Source organism: Salminus brasiliensis, chromosome 3, assembly GCF_030463535.1.
Source record: "Salminus brasiliensis chromosome 3, fSalBra1.hap2, whole genome shotgun sequence".
NCBI classification, from domain to species: domain Eukaryota; kingdom Metazoa; phylum Chordata; class Actinopteri; order Characiformes; family Bryconidae; genus Salminus; species Salminus brasiliensis.
This window is the reverse complement of record NC_132880.1, coordinates 47,751,419-47,770,659: the sequence shown is the minus strand read 5'-3', so window position 1 is coordinate 47,770,659 and position 19,241 is coordinate 47,751,419. Positions and strand designations below refer to the sequence as shown.

Genomic DNA, 19,241 nt, shown 5'->3' with positions numbered 1-19,241 from the left:
TATGGCTTAAATTGTGTATATAAATGCAGAGAGGCTGAGGATGAGTGTCCATTGGTCGGTTTCACACAAATCCACCAATTACAAACAAGAAACAGATGACGGACACTTGACTCCACCAGTTAGACTCTTTGAAAAACAAGAATCTCGACCCATCTTCACAGCCACATAACTCTGGATGTGAGTCACGTATGGTCTGGCTAAGGGTTGCAATGGAAAGGACAGGCTCTACAGATTTGGGACATGAACCGATGTGTTATCGCAAAGATATTAATAGAAACATCGAGGAACATCACATTTGATTTGCCGGTGCGTTTGTAGACCTCAGAGGGTCAAAATTTACCCTATTAGGATGTAAAATAAATATAGTTAAACCATAACTGAGCTTAAATATAAGTAACATCACTTTAAATGACATTAAAACAACAAACTTCATATTTCATCTATAAATAGATTAATTAACATGATGTATTTTATCATCATATACACTATATGGACAAAAGTATTGAGACACCTGCCCATTCACTGGTCATTGTTTCTTCTGAAATCGAGTTTCGTATTTTAAAAAAGAGTTTCTCCTGCTTTTGCTGGAGTAACTGACTCTACTGTTCAGAGAACTAGATTTTCGAGGAGAATTGCTATGAGAATTTGATTACATGCAATGATAAGAGCACTAGTGAGGTCAGGATGTTGGATAATCACCACCCCACCTCATCCCAAAAGTACTGGATGGAGCTCCACCATCCATCATTCCAGAGATCCACAGTTCTTCCACTGCTTCACAGCTCAATGCTACCCCATGCCTGGCATTATTAGGCAGCATAGTATCAATAGGTTCATGTATATTTTCTCTATTCTATTGGCAGTACGTCTCTACGGGACTAGACAAGCTGTGTGTGTATATGTGCATTTGAATGTGTCAGCAATTAAGTAGCCAAATGCATTCATTTGAAGGGGTGTCCACAAACATTTGGACATGTAGTGTATGTACAATACCACGTTACGTGATGTTAATGCATTTTTTATCTTTATTGGAGCTACACCATGAGGACAAAATCCTCTAATAGGCCTTTTTGACAATGTTCCCTCAAACGGAACCGCTGTCTCCTTAACATGTCCAATATTACAGATGTTCTACACCTCCTTCATGGTTTAATACCTTTTATTTCTTGACGTTTGGGAATATATGATGTAGCATATCTGTCGCTGGCATGCTTAGCCAACCGGTATCCTGCTCGAAGTGAATTTTGTGGCGGTGAAGGTGCATCATCTGAAGCTTCGAAAATCAGTTCTGAAACTGACAAAAACCGAAAAACCACTGCGATCATCTGCTACCCTGGGACCCGCCACCTCTGCAGACTTCTCCGGTTCGGCTGCTCCTGTGGCTCATTTTCTAAGCGTGTGTTATTAAAAGTATTTTTCTCTCCTGATATCTCAGAAGTCTCTCCTGCAGCTGGAATGTACAAAAACGATGGTGAGACCTGAGAAGACAGGATTATTTTTGGGGGCCTTGATATTACATCGATATTTCTGGAAACAAGAAAGCTGAACAGTTGCAGCTGAAGTCTGGGTACACTCTCTCTCTCATGTACAACAAATCATGAACTTCAGTGGGCAGATCTTCTGAGAGCTACTTGCATGTTAAAACACTACAGTGGATAGATCGCTGATGGTGCAATCACAGAACAGCAGAAGCGCTAATGATACCTCCATTGCCATTATAACACAGCATCAGCCATGTAACTTGGGGTCACTGCTCTACTGCAGCTCTACTGTTTGGTGTGGGATGAAGTAGAAATACCGCAGCAGTGTTGTGTTTATATGCAGGTAACATTTCAGTGCAGTTGTCGTCACAAAGCAGCTTTACACAATCAGTAATAAGAAATAATAACGTAAAAGAATAAATAACGTAAAAAGACAATTTAAGACCCCCAGTGAGCAGCAGATGTGCCCTTGACAGATAGGAGCCACTGTAGATGAAGATAACTCTGTTTTTAACTGTACCTAATGTTATGGCTAAAGTGTTATTTATTAATATAGACAATAATAAGGAAATTAGGAGATTTTAACAGTTGGTGTGCAATGTAGAGATGACTGTTAAGCAAGGCTGTAGAATATCCAGCGGTTGTGAGAGGCTTTTTACGGTCAGTGTCACAAACCAGCTTTACATAATCAATCATTATTAAAAAGACCAGAAATTAACAACATAAGAAGACATGAAAACCTAAGACCTCCAGTGAGCAGCCAAAGACCACTGTGGCAAGGAGAACCTCCCTCAGAGCTGGAGGAAGAAACCTTGGGGGGGATAAATGATTGATGGAAGTTACCAAACCATCTATACTGTTGAACTGCTCTGATCATAATATAATAATCATGGTGTAGAATAACTTAATATAGTCATAGCAGTGATGGTCAGAGTAATGATGATTAATAGAGGTGATATTAATAGTGCAGATAGTTAAGAGTCTATTTAGGTTTTAATTTGGTCGTTAGGCAGGTAGCAGTGGTAGGAGGGTCAGGTAATAATCAGGTAAACAATATTTGAAATACAGTTTAGAAATTGATGGGACAAACGCCTACAAATTTCTGCATTTAAAAAATAAATAAATAAAATTATTTATTTATATATATATATTATATATAGTTTTGTTCTTATAGACATGACTGGACCGGCCTGGGGTGTTGTTGGTGTGGGCTGACCTCTATAGCTTGCCCTATGTGCAGTGTGTTATTATTTAAGCAGCAACAGTGTTTGCAATTCGGTTTATTTGATAAGAGTGAGAAATGAACATCTATGAGATTTTAGCAAAAATTCACTGGACTTTCAGCAAACTGACCACCAAAATGATTTGCCATTAAATGTTACTATTTTATTTAATTATTGATTTTCATTATTGTTTGACACTGGGGAGGGGGGTTGTTTTTATTAAGCTCATGTGTTACCAGTTTGAGTTTGTTGCCTTGCTTTTCACTAGTGTCTCCTATTATCAGCTGTGTTTCAGTGTAGGGGATGCTCCGCACTCCACTGAGAGGAGGGCTCTCAGTTCTAGATATTTTCGACACTGTAGAACCTCACTGCACTTCTCAATAAAATTGACCAACAATCTGGGATCACTTAAGGTGATTAAACCAAACACAAGGTGAATTGATTCTGTTGTGTTAAGTTGACTCAGTGACTTATGCTGTGCCAAAGAAATATGGGGACCTATTTGCATACCGGGTGTACTGTGCCCCCCACCCACTATCAGTATGTAGTCGTTTCACTTAGGCTACTCGACATCACTGCGGTCACGCCCACAGTGATTAAAAAGGACATTAGCGTTAGCATTCAGAGTGAATGTCGTTTCACAAAACGGGAAAAGCTGGAGGGTGGAAGCTCACTGATGTGAGTGGTGACGTCAGTGGGGTGGGGTGGGGATAAATGCAAACCCCCTTGGGAAGAGGGAAAGCAAGCAAGCCTGGATGAGCCAGTCTACTGAATGAGCCTGAAAACAGTCCGAAGCCCATTCACTCGACTCTGCGCTCTCGGATATGAGGCTTAATCCTCTAAACGTCTCAGTTAGCTGGACGCTCCTGGCTACACATCGCTGTCTGTGGGCCGTTGGTTCTTCGGTCATTTGGAGGATCGCTGCCGAGTCCAGCTGCCTTTAACTTGAGTAGATAAACTCGGCCATGTTGCAGAATGTTTTGCCACTCAGTCTGACCCTCTATACATGTAGGATAGTCGGCTTTCCTTTTTTTAATCAAGTAGATGGTCCATGCAGCCAAAGGGAAAGGGTCACCATATTTATTTGGCACAGCTTAAGTCACAGAGTTAACTTAACTCAACAGCATCAGTTCACCTTAACTCAAAATATGCCATGAAGTGTGTATCTCAACAATAATGTGTGTGTGTGTGTGTGTGTGTGTGTGTGTGTGTGTTTGGCTTAATCAGCTTAAGTGATCCCAGATTGTTGTTTTATTTAAGTTAGGTCAATTTTATTGAGAAGTGCAGTGAGGTTCTACAGTGTGGAAAAGAACGTCTAGAAAGTATTTAACAAGGATCTTGGGTGAACTTGGCCTTCGAGTGAGAATAACTGGGGTTACAGTGTCCTGTGTGCTTAAAAATATAAATACAGAAAGAGCCTCAGTGGAGCGCAGAGCATCGTTAACAGCTTCTTCTGTCTGCTTATGTTTTGGTCAGCCAGAGGAATACCCGCAGCTTGCCCAGCATGGGACAGTAAGATGCAGCACTGGCAGAGAGAGGCAGGAGGGACTTAATAACCTTGTGTTTTTTTCACACACCAGCAAATTGCTTTTTATTGTGTAAATTCTGTGTATTTTCAGTGAGTCCAGAATAGAAAGTGCTTTTGTTCTAATTTTTACCTAAATCGCATCTCGTCTCTTTCTGCAGTGGTGAGGGCAGTTAGGTGGCTTCTGCAAATACCTGCATGGATATCAATGTATTGTGGTAGTCCTGGTTTTATGGTTGCAGGTAGAATGACCACAATAGGACTGGTTAGTGCTCAAAGTGCTTATGCAGAACATCTGCAGACCAGTGTACAGCCTTGCTCTGTCGTGACCACTGTTGTCTGTCTTTCCGCAGTTCGTCCTGACGGAAATGTACTATGACGGTTTTCACCGTTCCTTCTGTGACGACGACGACGATCTCGAGATCATTCAAGAAAGCGACTCCATTTTTGCCTTTGAGACCCCCGAGACGTTCAGATTAGAAAACATTCGATCCAAAAGAGGTATTTCCTTTTATTTTTATTCATTATTATTTTTTTGTTAGAAAAATACATTTGATTTAACCCCTTAAAGCCTGAACCATTAAATACTTGCTTTTTAAAACCTTCTGAGGAAGTGTTTACATTTAATAAAACTTTACTTATGACTTTTATTTTCTTTTGATAAATTCTGATTATTTTCTTTGCTCACAGTGAATTATTTTTAGTCATTTCAAACTGAGGAATGTTCAACAGGGAACAGAAAACATGTATCTGCTGTTATTTATGAAATTAATTATTATTTATGTAATGTATTTGAATATATTATTAGATGTGTTAAAAACAGAACAACCCAGGTTACTTTTCATGTAATTGTAACCGACAAATTTGTTTCTTCCATCTAGTGCCATATAGCGCCCCCCTGAGGTGGTTAACAAGGTAGTGGGCTACATCCTGTAGTGTTATCTAAGCAGTACAGTGTTGATGTAAGCATATTCAGTGTTTCCGCACACAACCAAAAACGCCAACACCTCGTCGAAATCGAGTCAAAATAAGATCTTAAAGCTGGAATTACTATAAAATACTTTTTAATTTTCAATCAAAAGGAGAGAAATAGAAAGAATAGAGTGAGTCTCATTCTACACCTGCGAGAGGAAGTGCTATTCGAGAAAGAGAGAAGAAGTAAGGGCGAATTGGGCAAACAAGACTACAGCTACTACAGTAAGACTTCTAAACCACAGCAGTTCTCAAAGTACCTTGCAAAACCAGGGCAGTGCTTATGAGTGCTTATAAGTACCATAAGTACCACATCTGTGTGCGCACACATTTCGTTACACTTATATAATTTATCTGCATTATTTATTTATTATTTAATATTTTTTATGTATTAAATATATATATATATGTTTTATTTTTATTTAAAATATTGATTAATATTTAGTTAAGATGATAATTAATTATTTATTACACTGATGTTGCAGAGGTCTCAAAAAATTATTAAAAATGATACTTTTGGCTTTAAAGGGTTAAATTGAAGTGCAGATTAGTACCGCTGGCTAAATTGAAAAGTAATGAAATGTTGAAAAGTTTATTACTCAAACATGTCGACTTGCTTCATTTGGTGCATCAGTCAAAGCCATTTTATCATTTATAGGGAGCCTTCTCGCCAACCTCAATCAGAACAATCTGAAGTATGGTAGCGAGAGTGCGCGCACACCGTCCTTCATGCAAGGAGCTGTGAATCCGGCATCGCCCAATAAAAACACGGGAGCTGACAAGATGATCCTGCTGATCTGCAATAGAGCCTGCACCGGCCACCAAGGACGGAGGTAGCCACTTAAAACACCAAGCCATTTTCAAGGGACCGTTCTGTGCTGCCCCAGTCATTGAACCCCATTCACCAGTATGAGCCTGGTGCTCTTTCATGTACTGTAGGCTTCTAGTGTGCTTCTGAAATGCAGTCCTTAGAGGAATACATTCAGAGAATCATACATAGTCATGTAACAAGTCAAAACATGGGGAAAAAAAGGATATTTGAAGTATAAGTGGAAGTCTCTGATTGTCTATGGAGCTGTAGCTGTAGTTCCTCAATAGCTCAGTCTGAAAGTCTGCATTAAATGAAGAAACCAAGGACAGGGAACGGAAGTAAACAATAGAGCCTGCACCGGCCACCAAGGACGGAGGTAGCCTCTCAAAATGCTAAGCGAGTTTAAAGGGACCATTCTGAGCTGCACCACTCATTGAACCTCATTCATCAACATGTTTCTAAGAATTCATGGTGTGTTTTTTAAAGCGCAGAATTGTTCCCAGCTCTGCTCTTATGATGATTGATCCCGCCGTCCTTGTAAAACTGAACAAATCCCACGCAAGTAGAACAGTAGAAATTAAGAATGGTTGGTAAATAAGGCCCAGTGTTCAGAGTTGTCTTTGCCCTCTGAACAAGATTCAAGATTCAAGAGTTTGTCTTGTGCACAGCAGAAACAAGCAGTTACACTGTTTAATGAAATTCTTACTTTGCAGTTCCCCCATTCTTATAAATATCAATATACAAAGAGAGAAACAGAATAAGTATAATAAAATAATTAAACATATATTATACATTATATATTAAACATAATATTAAAGAAATACAAATTAAACATATATATATGTATATATATAATATATAATGTGTTTAATTTTATATATTAATTATATATATAAATATATATATATATATATATTCTTTTTCTCTTTTATATATGTGAATATATATATATATATATATATATATTCACATATATAAAAGAGAAAAAGAATAAGTATAATAATAATAATAACAATAACAATAAAGAATATATAATAATAATAAATATATATGATATATATAAATGATTATTATAAATATATAATTATTATTATTATATATTAAATTATTATTATTATACTTATTCTTTTTCTCTTATATATGTGATTATATATACAAATATATTATAATTAAACACATATATATTCACATATATAAAAGAGAAAAACAATAAGTATAATAATAATAACAATAGTAATAAAAAATAATATACAATAATATATATGATTTTTTATTTTATATTTTTTATTTATTATTATTTTTATTTTACATATCTTTTTCTCATATATATATGAGAGAAAAAGATATGTAAAATAAAAATAATAATAATAAATAAAAAATATAATTATGAACGTGATTGAAATGTCAGAGCTGTTTCTTTTGTCCAAGGTTTGGCCTTCCGTTCGTGCTGTACATGGAGCGCACTGTGACCTGGGACGTGCTTCAGAAGGCAATTCTGGAGAAGATGCATCACCTGCTGAGACAAGGGGTTTACATCCAGGTGAATGTTGGTGCCTGTGGCCTGCAGCATACGAAACACAGCATGCAGTGCTTGACCTTTAACATTTAAATGACACTTCAGGTTGTAAAACATTCAAATCTGGTTGGTTTATTGTAGGTGGGACCCTTTAGTCTACGAGTGGTTGGTGTAGTTGGCATCACATACTTGTTGCCCCAGGAGGAACATCCGCTGTGTCATCCCACTGTGGAAAGGTTGGTCTTTGAGCAAATTTTTAAAGGAATATATTGCCTGCCTTTTTCGAGCCTTGTTGAGTTCTTTATGGGACCAAAGGGCTCAACGACCTCTTAACACTGCATGCATCTGTCAGACTGTCAGATTTAGCATGCATAAACTTGCTTGTTTCTCCCCATTGTTTACAACGTACAGATTCCACACAGTTGGGCAGGATTGTGAAAGAACCGTATTTTAGTTGAATAAACTAATCTGTCTTTTGCAGAGCGTACAAATCCTGCGGGCAAGGGGGCCCTCCTCATGTCAAGATTGTGGTGGAGTGGGACAAAGAGACCAAGGATTAGTGAGTGCAGCCTGAATAGCAATCACTTTGAGCCTGGTGCTCTTTGATGTACTGTAGGCTTCTGAAATGTAGGCAGTCCTAGGAGGAATAGAGTCATAAATTATATTCTAAAAGTGCAAAATATGGAAGAAAGACCTTCAGTGGTGTAAAGAGAAGGGTATTTGAAGTATAAGTGGAAGTCTCAGACTCTCTATGGAGCTGCAGTTGTAGAAATTCCTCAATAGCACCGTCTAAAAGTCTGCATTAAACGAAGAAACCTAATAAAACATGTTTGACAGTGAAACAGTTGGTATGTTTCGAGTGTTAAAGATGATAAAGTTGTATTTAGTGTCAGGCTGCTTCACCCCAAGTGTGTGAAGGAGCTGTATCGCATCCCATACATACATACTGGACCACATACACACACATTTAACCTCCACACACGTTCAGGGAATGGAGTTCCCTCAGTGTTGCATGTGCAAATATCTGTAAATAATCTGTAAATAATATTGTTTTTCTCAGAGTTTTTGACTTTTATTATTCATATTATTATTATATTAATCTACTGTTTGCATCTGAATGTTGTGCTATCCCTTTGCTGCTGTGGCACTGTGATTTTCCCCACTGTGGACATAATAAAGGATTCTCTTATCTTATGGCTTCCCCCACAGTCTGTTTGGCCACACTGAGGAAGAGTACATTCCTGACGCTGAGAGCGTGTACCTGCACCGCGAGCAGCACCATCAGCCCCAGGCCTGTACCCTCGCTCAGTGCTTCCAGCTCTACACCAAAGAGGAACAGGTAAGGGTTGGGCCTTGTTGTCCGTTCAACATTCCACTTCCATATCCCTGCAAAAAAAATCAGATCTAGCCTTTCCCTGAATTCCCTCAAGCACAGATCTCTAAATGCTGGGCTAACCAGATTTCTGCTGCCCATGCTATTTTGTAAATTGCTACCTTCTACAGGCATGTCTTTAACCCTGGAGTGGGGCCACACGCAGTATAAATATGTCCTGTGGTAAGCTGCCGAGCTGGCAGTCGCCGTTGGTAGTGTGGTTTGAAGCTGTTCGCTCTTAAAGAGGAACAAGGGCATGGTTGAGTGTTCAACTGAGCTCCGCGAATCACATCCCATGAAGCTGATTGAGAAGTGTTGCAGTGTAAGCATGTGCATTCAGCTGTTTATGCCTGCTTCCTATGTTGTGTGGCGCTCCAGCTGGCCCCAGATGATGCCTGGCGCTGTCCCCACTGCAAGCAGCTGCAGCAAGGCCGCATCAAGCTCAGCCTGTGGACCCTACCCGATATTCTCATCCTGCACCTCAAGAGGTTCAGACAGGTACAGTCTTTTTCTGATGTTACTCAACAAGGTCTGAACCAGGGTTTGTGGGCTGCATCTCCCTATACTTGAAGTAAATGAATGGACGGATTGATTTGGTTCCACTTTACTACTGATATTACAGCATCACTACCAGCAGCACCAGCTTCAAGCTCAGAACTCCAGACTAGCTCCAATTCGCCAAATGAACGAGATCATCCTGCAGCAATTACATCACTGACATTACACTATATGATATACACTAAACCTACAGGAGCTTTTATGATGTCCCATTCTAAACCCATAGGCTGTATTAATATGGAGCTGGTCCTCCTTTGCTCTAAGCTCTACCAGCAGCAGCAGGTCTGGAGCTCTGCTGCAGTTATTGAGTCAGTTGGAGGCTTTTCTGTACTCTGCTCTGAGCTCAGCACTCGGCCCTGACCCCGCTCTGTAACTTTACCTGGTCTGACAGACGCTCGGTGGACACTGAGCTGCTCTCTGTGAGCTGTTCCTCCTAAACTCTTCCACTGTTCAATAATAACACCACTCACAGCTGATGGAGGAAGATCTAGGAGGGAAGGTCTAAAGTTCACCAGCTGACTTGTAGTTGTTGGTGCAGCGGTGTCTCCTATTACATACAGAACCACGCTGGAGTTCAGTGAGCTCTTCAGAACCTCCCGTTCTTTCACTAATGTGTGGAAGAAAGGCAGACTGCAGGGCTAGGGGCTTGATTTTATACACCTGTGGTTACAGGACTTAATTAAACCCCTGAATTCAATGATTGAGAGGTGTGTCCCTATACTTTTGTCCATGTGCTCCCACCGCTCATTTAATGTTTTTCCTCTTCTGTTGTTTAGTGGTTGATGATGACCTGCCTCAACTGCCTGTAATTGGTCCAAATGTCTAAAGTGTTTTCATACTGTAAACAAACCCAGCTATGGGTCAGTTTGATCAGACCGTAGTCCGAGGCACCTTTCCCTGCTGCAGTTTTGGTTCGGACCAAACTGAGTTAGATGTAAGAGCACGAAGGTTTAAGATTTGCAGTAGCTCTAGCTAAGGGCACACATTTGACGTAGGTACATAAAGATGTGATATGGCCAGACTGCTCTGGTGTTGTTAGAATGAGTATATTAGGATGGTCGCCCAGCACAGTGGCCCAATTTATTGCAATATGTTTGCCCCTCCCCACTCATGGCTCATCTAAAAAAAGCAAACACGGCAGTAGAGATCAGTTCATTTTTGTGTGATGCTTACTGACTGTCCTCTACCTGCTTTTATTTATAACTGCTAATACCAGCGTTCTCATGGTGCTAACATTCTGTAGGAAGGAGACAGAAGGGTGAAGATGCAGAACATGGTGCGGTTTCCGCTACTTGGCATGGATATGGCCCCCCACATGGTGAAGAGGAGTCAAAGCAGCTGGAGCCTCCCCTCGCATTGGTCCCCCTGGAGACGACCTTATGGCCTTGGCCGCAATCCGGAAGACTATCTTTATGACCTGTATGCTGTATGCAATCATCATGGCAACATGCATGGAGGACACTACACAGGTATCTGCATGATTGAGGTTGCACTCAGTTGTGCAGGTGGTGCAAATGCATCATCTATTGTTGCTGTTATGCAAAAACCTTGTGTCTCCAAACTTTACAGATTTACAGGAGTAGGAATATATCCTCTTAACTTTCGGTGGAGTCATGTTTGGTGCATTTCTATTAGTCCATTCATCACGAATTCTGATATAAGATATAAGGAACAGCTGCCAGATTCACAATGCCAAATGTTTGTGGACACCCTTTCTAAAGAATGCATTCAGCTCTTTTATTTTAGAGAAGAGCTGTCAATGGATTAGGACTGATAAACATGAACCTATTGGCACCATGCTGCCTAATGCCAGGTGTGGGCTATAGAGGGGTATAAAGCCCCCCAGCATTGAGGAGCTGTGGAGCAGTGGAAGAACTGTGTTCTCTGGAATGATGGATGGTGCACCAGCAAACACGTTTTTTGGATGAGTTGGGGATGATGATGATGATGATGAGGAGGAGGAGAGGTGGTAATCATCCAACATCCTGATCTCACTCCCTTGCTCTTGCCACTGAATGCAATCAAATCCTCACAGCAGTTCTAGTAGAAAGTCTTCTTCCCTGGACAGTAGAGACAGTTACTCCAACAAAAGCTGATTTTTTTTTGTTTTTATTATTATTATTTTTTTTTAATACCCTTGATTTTGGAAGAAGCAATGAATGAGCGGGTGTCCCAATACTTGTGTCCATATAGTTTACATTTGGCAGTTAGCGTAATATCAGTGTTCTGTCATTTCTTCCTCTCGCAGCATACTGTAAGAACTCCATTGACGGACAGTGGTACTGCTTTGATGACAGCGAAGTCCAACCCGTAGCTGATGAGGACGTGTGCCAGCAGACAGCCTACATTCTGTTTTACCAGAGGAGGACGATGATTCCCTCATGGTCTGCCAACAGCTCTGTGGCGGGTGAGTCACCACGCCCTGTTCTCATCCATGAGCTGGACGGATGGCGGATGAGCTGAATGGCTGTGATTTGAGCTGACTTGCATGGTGTTCCAGCCCTGGGATAACACTTAATCTGAGTGTGACTCTCTCTAGCCTGCCTGTGGCACAAACACATAAATATTTTCCAGCCAGTGACACCATAGCGACAGACTCAATTCCAGGCTTTTGCCTCCTCAGCAATTTCTTGTTTTCTCAATCTGAGCAAGCTAAATGGTTTCTCTAAATCTGCCTTTTTTGAGTTTTCGGACTGTCGTGACCTATTGCTGTGTTCTGGTCAGGTTCCACTAGTTCCTCATTGTGCGAGCACTGGGTTAACCGCCTCTCTGGCAGCAGGCCACCCAGTCTGGCCTCGGGGGCCTCTTCGCGACGCACTTCCTTGGCTTCTCTGGCCGAGTCAATGGAGTTCCCTGGGGATCGCAGCGAGGACGACGGTGAGGAGCATGTTTGGGCTCTTAACACCTGGATTGATTCTTGCTCTGTGTTTTGTAGATCACAGATATTCTAATTTCTGCACAATCTCTGACTTTTTTTTAGTACTTCTGGGTCATTTCTGTTGGTTATAGCTGATATGAGTAATGGATACGGTTGAGATTAAGCCGTAGTTAAACATAGTATTTTATACTAATTAGTATTTTATTATATGTATTTATTCAAAAGTAGTGGAAGCAGTGTAAAACAGTCAGAGGTTTGTGAAAGAAAATATATGGCTTTTAACCTCTAACTCTAAATGCAATCTTGATCTTGTGTGTTCTTGAGTATTCTGCAATTGCCTCTTGATGACTCTCTTTACTTTCCCTCCTCTAGCTCTTTAGCACTAACGCAGGATCTTTCGCCTTGTTCAGTTAAGCCAAAAATGCATGCTGCTGCTCTTTCCATTCAGTCTGGTATCAGCGCATTAGTTTAAATCTCTGTCCTTTTCGTTAAGGAGGATTCTCCACCCGGCCCTTTGTGAGGAGCATTCAACGTCAGAGCTTGTCTTCCAGATCCTCCATAGCCAGTCCGCTGGCCCTCAGTGAGAACGGGTCGAAGCCCTCCTGGCCGCTGTCTGCCAAACTCCAGATGAGATCCAACTCGCCGTCCCGCTTCTCTTTAGACTCCCGCTCCTCGCCGCCCCTGGAGAGGATCGGAGAGGCCTGCGACGACAAAGTGTCCACGTCGTGCTTTGGCAGCTACAGCAGGCACGAGCGCCACCCTGGCAACAAGGCTCCCCTGGCCATGATGGAAGGCAACGGCAGCGACGACGGCAGCAGTAAAAGGATTGTGGACGAGGCCTACTGCAGAGTTCCCACGCCCGCAGACCGGAAGAGCTCCAAAGGAGAGCCCTTGGACAACAACAATCAGATCAATGCTGTGGACCAGAACTTGCATGGCACTCCTTCAAAAGAGCAGAGGCACAAGAGCTCAGGAGGGTCTACACCCAAGGCAGAGGGCTCCGGGGCGAAGAAGAGCTCAACCAAGACGAAGGGGGACCAAGAGAAGCCCTCGAAGAAACGCCTGAGTGTTTCTTCTGCACAGAAGTCTCCTTCTTCTCAAGCGTCTTCCAGCCCTCAAGGCAAGGGTGCCAAAGTGACCAATTTGAAAGAAAAGAGTGACCCCATCAAGAGCACCAAAGGGGTCGCTTCGGGAACCCCGTCCAAGAAGAAGGAGTCTTCTCAGGCTCAGGAGACGTCGCCGTCTTCAGGAGCCGGAAAGGCAAAGCAGCGTCTGACCTCCACTCCGCAGTCTTCGGCCTCCCCGTCGCCAACCGCGAAGAAGAGCTCCACGGCAGCGGATAAAAGCTCGGCCTCCGGCAAGAAGAAGCCCACCGAGCGGAGCTCAGGCTCGCCCCATTCTAGCCCCCTTGCGGACAAGCCCAAGCCTAGCGGTACGCCCCGGAGTTCCCAGCCCAGAGGTGCCGAGGGAGGCCGTATAGAGAGGAGGCCTGTGAGGAGCTCCAGCAGCAGCTCGTCAGTCACCAGCCTGCGCTCCCCCAGTGTGTCGTCCAAGGACGTCCGACGCAGCAGCAAGTCCGAAGATAAAGGCCTCTCTTTCTTCAAGAGCGCCCTGAGACAGAAGGAGACGCGTCGCTCGGCCGACCTGGGCAAGACCTCCATCCTCGCCAAGAAGGTTGGCGAGAGGACAGCAAGGTCCAGCAGCCAGACTAAACTGGGCGCAGACGAGGGCGAGGGCGAGGGGAACGCCTCTCAGCAGGTCTCGCCCGCCTCGCACTCCAGCAAGGCTGCCAGCGAAGACAAGGAGTCGCCCAAAAACTCCGCCCCTGTCAAACGCTCTCTCTTACCTGTAGGCAAGTCTAAGTCTTCCAATTCTGAGACGAGTGTCAAGTCTCCCATTAACGGGAAAAGGCCTCTCGAAAAGATGCCCTCTTCTAAAAAGCTTTCTTCCAGCATGCAATCCTCTGCACACCCAACACAGACGCCTCAATGATATTTGAATAGCAGTTTCATTATTTTCTGTAATGCAGCTATTTTTTGATGTGCCTAAGATGAAAGTATATATATATAAAGTATATATAAATTATATAGGATATACCTTTTACTTTTCTCAAAGAAAATATGTACATGATCTAAAGCGCCTTTCTGGCCTGCCATGGAACCAAAATCGTTGCCTCTGGCAAGGTGTGGTATACGAATATACTACTGTTCACAGCTCTGAATAGGAATGTCTAACTTTAGCACTTTGTATATATATATCTCTGTTTTCTGTTTGGAGTAATGCTCACGCGTCAAGAGAGAGACTGTGTGTAATGTATGGTTTTTAACTCTGTTACTGTTCAGTCAGCTGGGTCTTAATATTCCTTGGAATACTCCCAACAAAATTGCTCCACTTCTACACTTGGTGCTATTCAAAGGGCAATGGAGTAGAAGCTTGACGCGGTAACCTCGCCAGGATGCCAACCTACAACCTAGTCACCGTGCAGGAAGTCAGCAGTGTAACTTCTTCTCATAGGCACCTATCAGAACCTGCTGTGGTACCCCATCAGTTCTCCCTTTACACTATGGAGTAGTTCATAATAATTCCAGTAGCATAACTGCCCTTAGAAGTGTACGCAGCGTCGCCAACAGTAGACCAATAGCGTTCTGTGAATGAGAGATCCTTTGAATGGAAATTAGACAATCCTAAATCTTTTTATTTTATTAATTTTTAAGTTTACTCTAATGAGCTGCTGTGTGTGTATGCTTAGCTATCCATTTGTAGACAGAATATAAAAGTCTGCATGATTTTTTTTTTTTTTTTTTTTTTTGTAATAATTTCTATTTTTGAATTTTTTGTAACGAGAATGCACAGTTGTACTTGAACCGTTTTTTTTTTTTTGTTTTTTTTTTTCTTTCCATGCCTGCCAAATTTGATGCCAACATCCATTAGCTTTAGCTTAGCGTGTGTCGAACCAGGGTCGAGCCCGTTTGTGTCCGTTTGTATCTCCAATGTTAATCTGTGGATTACCAGTGCAATAGTTTTCAGAACTTTGTAGATGGAACAAATGATTTTCTTCTGTACTCAAGAACTAGAACACGTCTTACACAAGTTGATGTAGACCATTTTAAAAGGCTTCAGCGTTTTCGCAACGGTGTGTTTATTTTTTTTAAACGATAAATACTGTATGTATGCAATAGAAACAAGAATTTAATCATTTAATCGTTCAAAGTGTATCCTAAAGGCATCTTCTGGAATGCTGTGCCATCGAACAAATGATGGGACCCCTCCCGAAAAGCACTGACTTCTATGGCAAGATCTACGAGCTGTTCAGATCTCGCTCTTCGGTTGATCGTAAATGTAGTGACCTTTAACGTTCGCTTCTTCCTTTTGTTGTTTTAAAGGAAATGCTGAGCTAGTTTTACTTTAAACGAAATTGCAATCGTCTAAAACCTAAAGGTCTCTAAAGACGACCTTGCCTTGGATAATGCTGTCAGGATGTTGACCGTAACTAATGGGTTTGTCGCCATGGATTTCAGCCCTTAGTTGTAAGCTCTCAGGCAGCCAAATCAGACCTTATTTGTGTTTTTAAACCACAAATTGACCAATTTTAAAGAAAATCACGTCCATGCAGGTCTTTACAAGGTACTTTGGGCCGCGTTCATATTTTAATTCAGGGACGTCTGCATTTTCTGTGCTGATGGACTTGATTGTAGCTCTATGATTACGTTAAAATCGGTGCTTTGATTACATAACTCGAACACGGAGAGCTGCTGTCCGTCTACACCTAGCCTTAGGCCAAGCAGTGCAGGCATAGGGGGTTTCTAAAGAAACCCTGACTTCTGTTCCTGTCAAATTCACCCTCATTCACCCCTCCCAAATGCTGTAGATGCTGTCACAGTTCAGATGAGTGCACTAATACTACTTTTTTATGTTTAAGACGTTGCCAATATACACATTTTAAATCCTCCTCTTGCAATTATTCTTTGTTCCCCAAATTTATCTTTCCTTTGCTCTTCTGGTTTAATTTCTACACTACAAAATGTGATGGATAGGCAATTTTGTGATGACCTCTTCTCATCCCTGCATTTGCGCTAAACATGTAATGTAAACAATACCTAATCGAAGTATTTATGTGCCACAAAGGCCTGAGGCCAGTGTGATGTACCCTATGGTACTATTGGTGCACTTCCCTGATATTACACAATAGTCTAGTCGTGGTTGTGGCTTTGTTTTTGCAAGGGGGACCCGTTTTTATCTGTGCCCTGAAACTACCGTTTTTGAATAATTACGGCAAGCAGTATTGCATGACGACACTGATGCATGCACATATCTATGCAAGCAGATGTTGCTGAGAAGAAGAAGAAGAAAAAAAGTGTAGTTACCCATATTTCTGTGTTTCTCAACGTCCGCAGTGGAACGCATGGATTGTTTCCTCTTATTGCTTTTTTGCACAGTTGTGTTGTCTTTTTTTTTTTTCTTTGTTCCTTTAAAAAGATTGTAATGGAAGAGCATTAGATATTAGCCTATGTCCTTTATCAGAGATCCAGAAAGCAACATTCGACAAGCAGCTGTACTGTATCGTACTTTGTCGGTTTTCCGGTCCTTTTTCCACTCATAAGCTTTCAAAGGGAATTTTTTCACCCTTTATTCCATTTTGTTTCATATTTCTAACCTAAAGTCATGTTGACTCCACCTACATATATATATTGCGCACAGTAGCGATCAGCCGCAGACTTCATTCCTTCACTCGAATTCATTACATTCACGCAGCTTCCATCAGTCATGTTCGCCTGTCAACAGTGAATGTTTAGGTTATGCGTAGTATAAAAAGCCCTCAAGCCGTTTGCCATACCCAGTACCCAACATATGGCAGCATATCGAGAATACCCAGATATAGTCATGTGGAAAAATGAGGACATTTATCTTTTTAAAATTGATTTATTTATTTTATTTTAAATCATCTGGTCATGTGACCAACACTGAGAGATGGAGGTGATCTAACTAAACTCCCACATCTGAAGAAATGTCTTTAATCATCATTTATAAAATTGAATTAATAGAAATTGAATTCCAATAGAGGATTTAATTCCTCCAACATTTATTACTCCTTCAAATGTGTAGAATTAGACTTGCAGAAGATCAGAACCTGGTTGGAGAGGATGATTCTGGAGGAGTCTGGAGTCTTATTTAAACCTAGATGTTTAGTCTGGTCTGCTCTCGATTGAAGTTGAAGTGAGGGGTGAAGAAGATCACCATCATGGCCAGATCCAGAGAGCTCCCTGAGGCCTTCAGAAAGAAGGCTGTAGATGCAGAGGAGTCACAGGGAAGGAGTTCAGAACAGTTTTAGAAATCAGCCGCTGTTCCACTGTCCACTACATCCTTTAAAGCAACTGCCAACATGACCAGGTCAGGACGTCCTAGCAAGTTCAGCCCGAGAGCAAAGCAGACCACGAGCTGAGTAAAGACGTCTCCAATATTCCAACATTACGCTTTTACGATGATCTCCATCTCTTACTGTTGTTCAAATGAAGATCAGATGTCCAGATTTTCTCACATGGCTGTATGTGGTGGTTGTTCCACTTCAAGAAAGTGCTCTGGCCCTTTTGTTTTTGAAGAAGTCTTAGATTGTATGGATGAGAGACATTTGAACTCTATATCTCTCTCGCTCTCTCTCTCTCAAGTGCAAATATAACAGGGTTGTAAGCCTTAGGTTAGAACAGATGCATTTATTGTTAAGGTAAATGATGACGAGTCTTATGGGTTTTATTGTATGAAGTTCGTACTCTTGGTTTACACACTGGACTTGAGTTGCTTTAGCACAGGAAAAAGCCCCCAGCACCGTCCCGGTGTACTCAACACTACTATTAAGCTGGTGCCCGTTAGGCTGTGAGTAACTTTAACTTTCGGCTGGTTTTGATCTTGTTTTCTTTTACAATATTTCCTGTACAGACTTCACGGTTGACCAAAACGTTCGAATATTTGGAATATATGGAAACATACCATGTTAATGTTCTGTTGCATGAGACTGCGTCGATGGCTTTAATTTATTTGTATGTTTTGTTAAATGTGTATGCACTTTTCATAAAACTTTGTTTTTCATAATTTTTTTTGTTTTTTTTAAAGAATGCATTTCTTTGAGAAAACCATTTATATTCATAGCATTGGTTCACCAATGTAAGACAGAAGTTGAGATGTAATTAAAAGATAGACCTGCATTAGAGGTCTGAGTTCAGATTGGTCTCTGCCTGTCCGCCTTGGTATCCTTTCATCTTGATTTCACTCAGCAGGGTGTGCAAATACACTCCCCCGCCACTTTATCAGAGAGACCACTTTGGCTTTGTAGGACCACCTTGCTGGCTTTGGATCAAATCAAATGAAAGAAACATTAGCACCCCTGACCGGTGAGGTGAAAAACACTGGCATCTTCATCTACAGTGGCGTCGGCCAAGGGGTGGATCTATTAGGCAGTTCTTGAAATGGGAGAAGTGTAAGAGTAAGAATCTGAGATACTTTGACGAGAACCGAACTGTGATGTTCTAGACGACTGGGGCAGGACATCTCCAAAACATCAGGCAGGTCTTGTGGGGGTGTTCCTGGTATGCAGCGGTCAGTACTTACCAAAGGTGCTCTAAGGAAGGACAGTTGGGGAACTGGTGACAAGGCCATTGGCACCTAAGGCTCAATGATGGTCTTGGTGCCAGATATGACAGGACACCTTGGGAGGTCTTGAAGAGGTCATGCATCTGTTGGGGCTCAATATTAGGGGGGTGGTGATAATGTTATGCTTATTAACATTAAAATTATTAATATTATATTAATATTATTTATTATTATTTTCATATTAATATATATAGATAGATGGATATTTTGTTGAATATACAGGGGAAATAAAATCCTCCATATGTCATTTGGGTTGATATCTT

At 41.5% G+C, this 19,241-nt stretch overlaps 1 protein-coding gene across 2 annotated transcripts in view; it reads left to right on the top strand.

Annotated features, from left to right (window-relative positions):
• Positions 1-18,552, top strand: part of usp31 (ubiquitin specific peptidase 31) — a 30,822-nt gene extending 12,270 nt beyond the window's left edge. Inside the window, exons 6-16 of one of the 2 annotated variants that reach the window (XM_072676419.1) lie at positions 4,583-4,730; positions 5,860-6,034; positions 7,441-7,552; positions 7,670-7,764; positions 8,010-8,087; positions 8,738-8,867; positions 9,279-9,398; positions 10,702-10,927; positions 11,707-11,865; positions 12,183-12,335; positions 12,833-18,552. In XM_072676419.1, the coding sequence (XP_072532520.1) occupies positions 4,583-4,730; positions 5,860-6,034; positions 7,441-7,552; positions 7,670-7,764; positions 8,010-8,087; positions 8,738-8,867; positions 9,279-9,398; positions 10,702-10,927; positions 11,707-11,865; positions 12,183-12,335; positions 12,833-14,328 (2,892 nt within the window). In that variant the 3' untranslated portion in view covers positions 14,329-18,552. Of the gene's footprint in view, positions 1-4,582; positions 4,731-5,859; positions 6,035-7,440; positions 7,553-7,669; positions 7,765-8,009; positions 8,088-8,737; positions 8,868-9,278; positions 9,399-10,701; positions 10,928-11,706; positions 11,866-12,182; positions 12,336-12,829 lie in introns of both variants that reach the window. The other variant, XM_072676418.1, reaches the window with a different exon arrangement.
• The last annotated feature ends 689 nt before the right edge of the window (positions 18,553-19,241 follow it).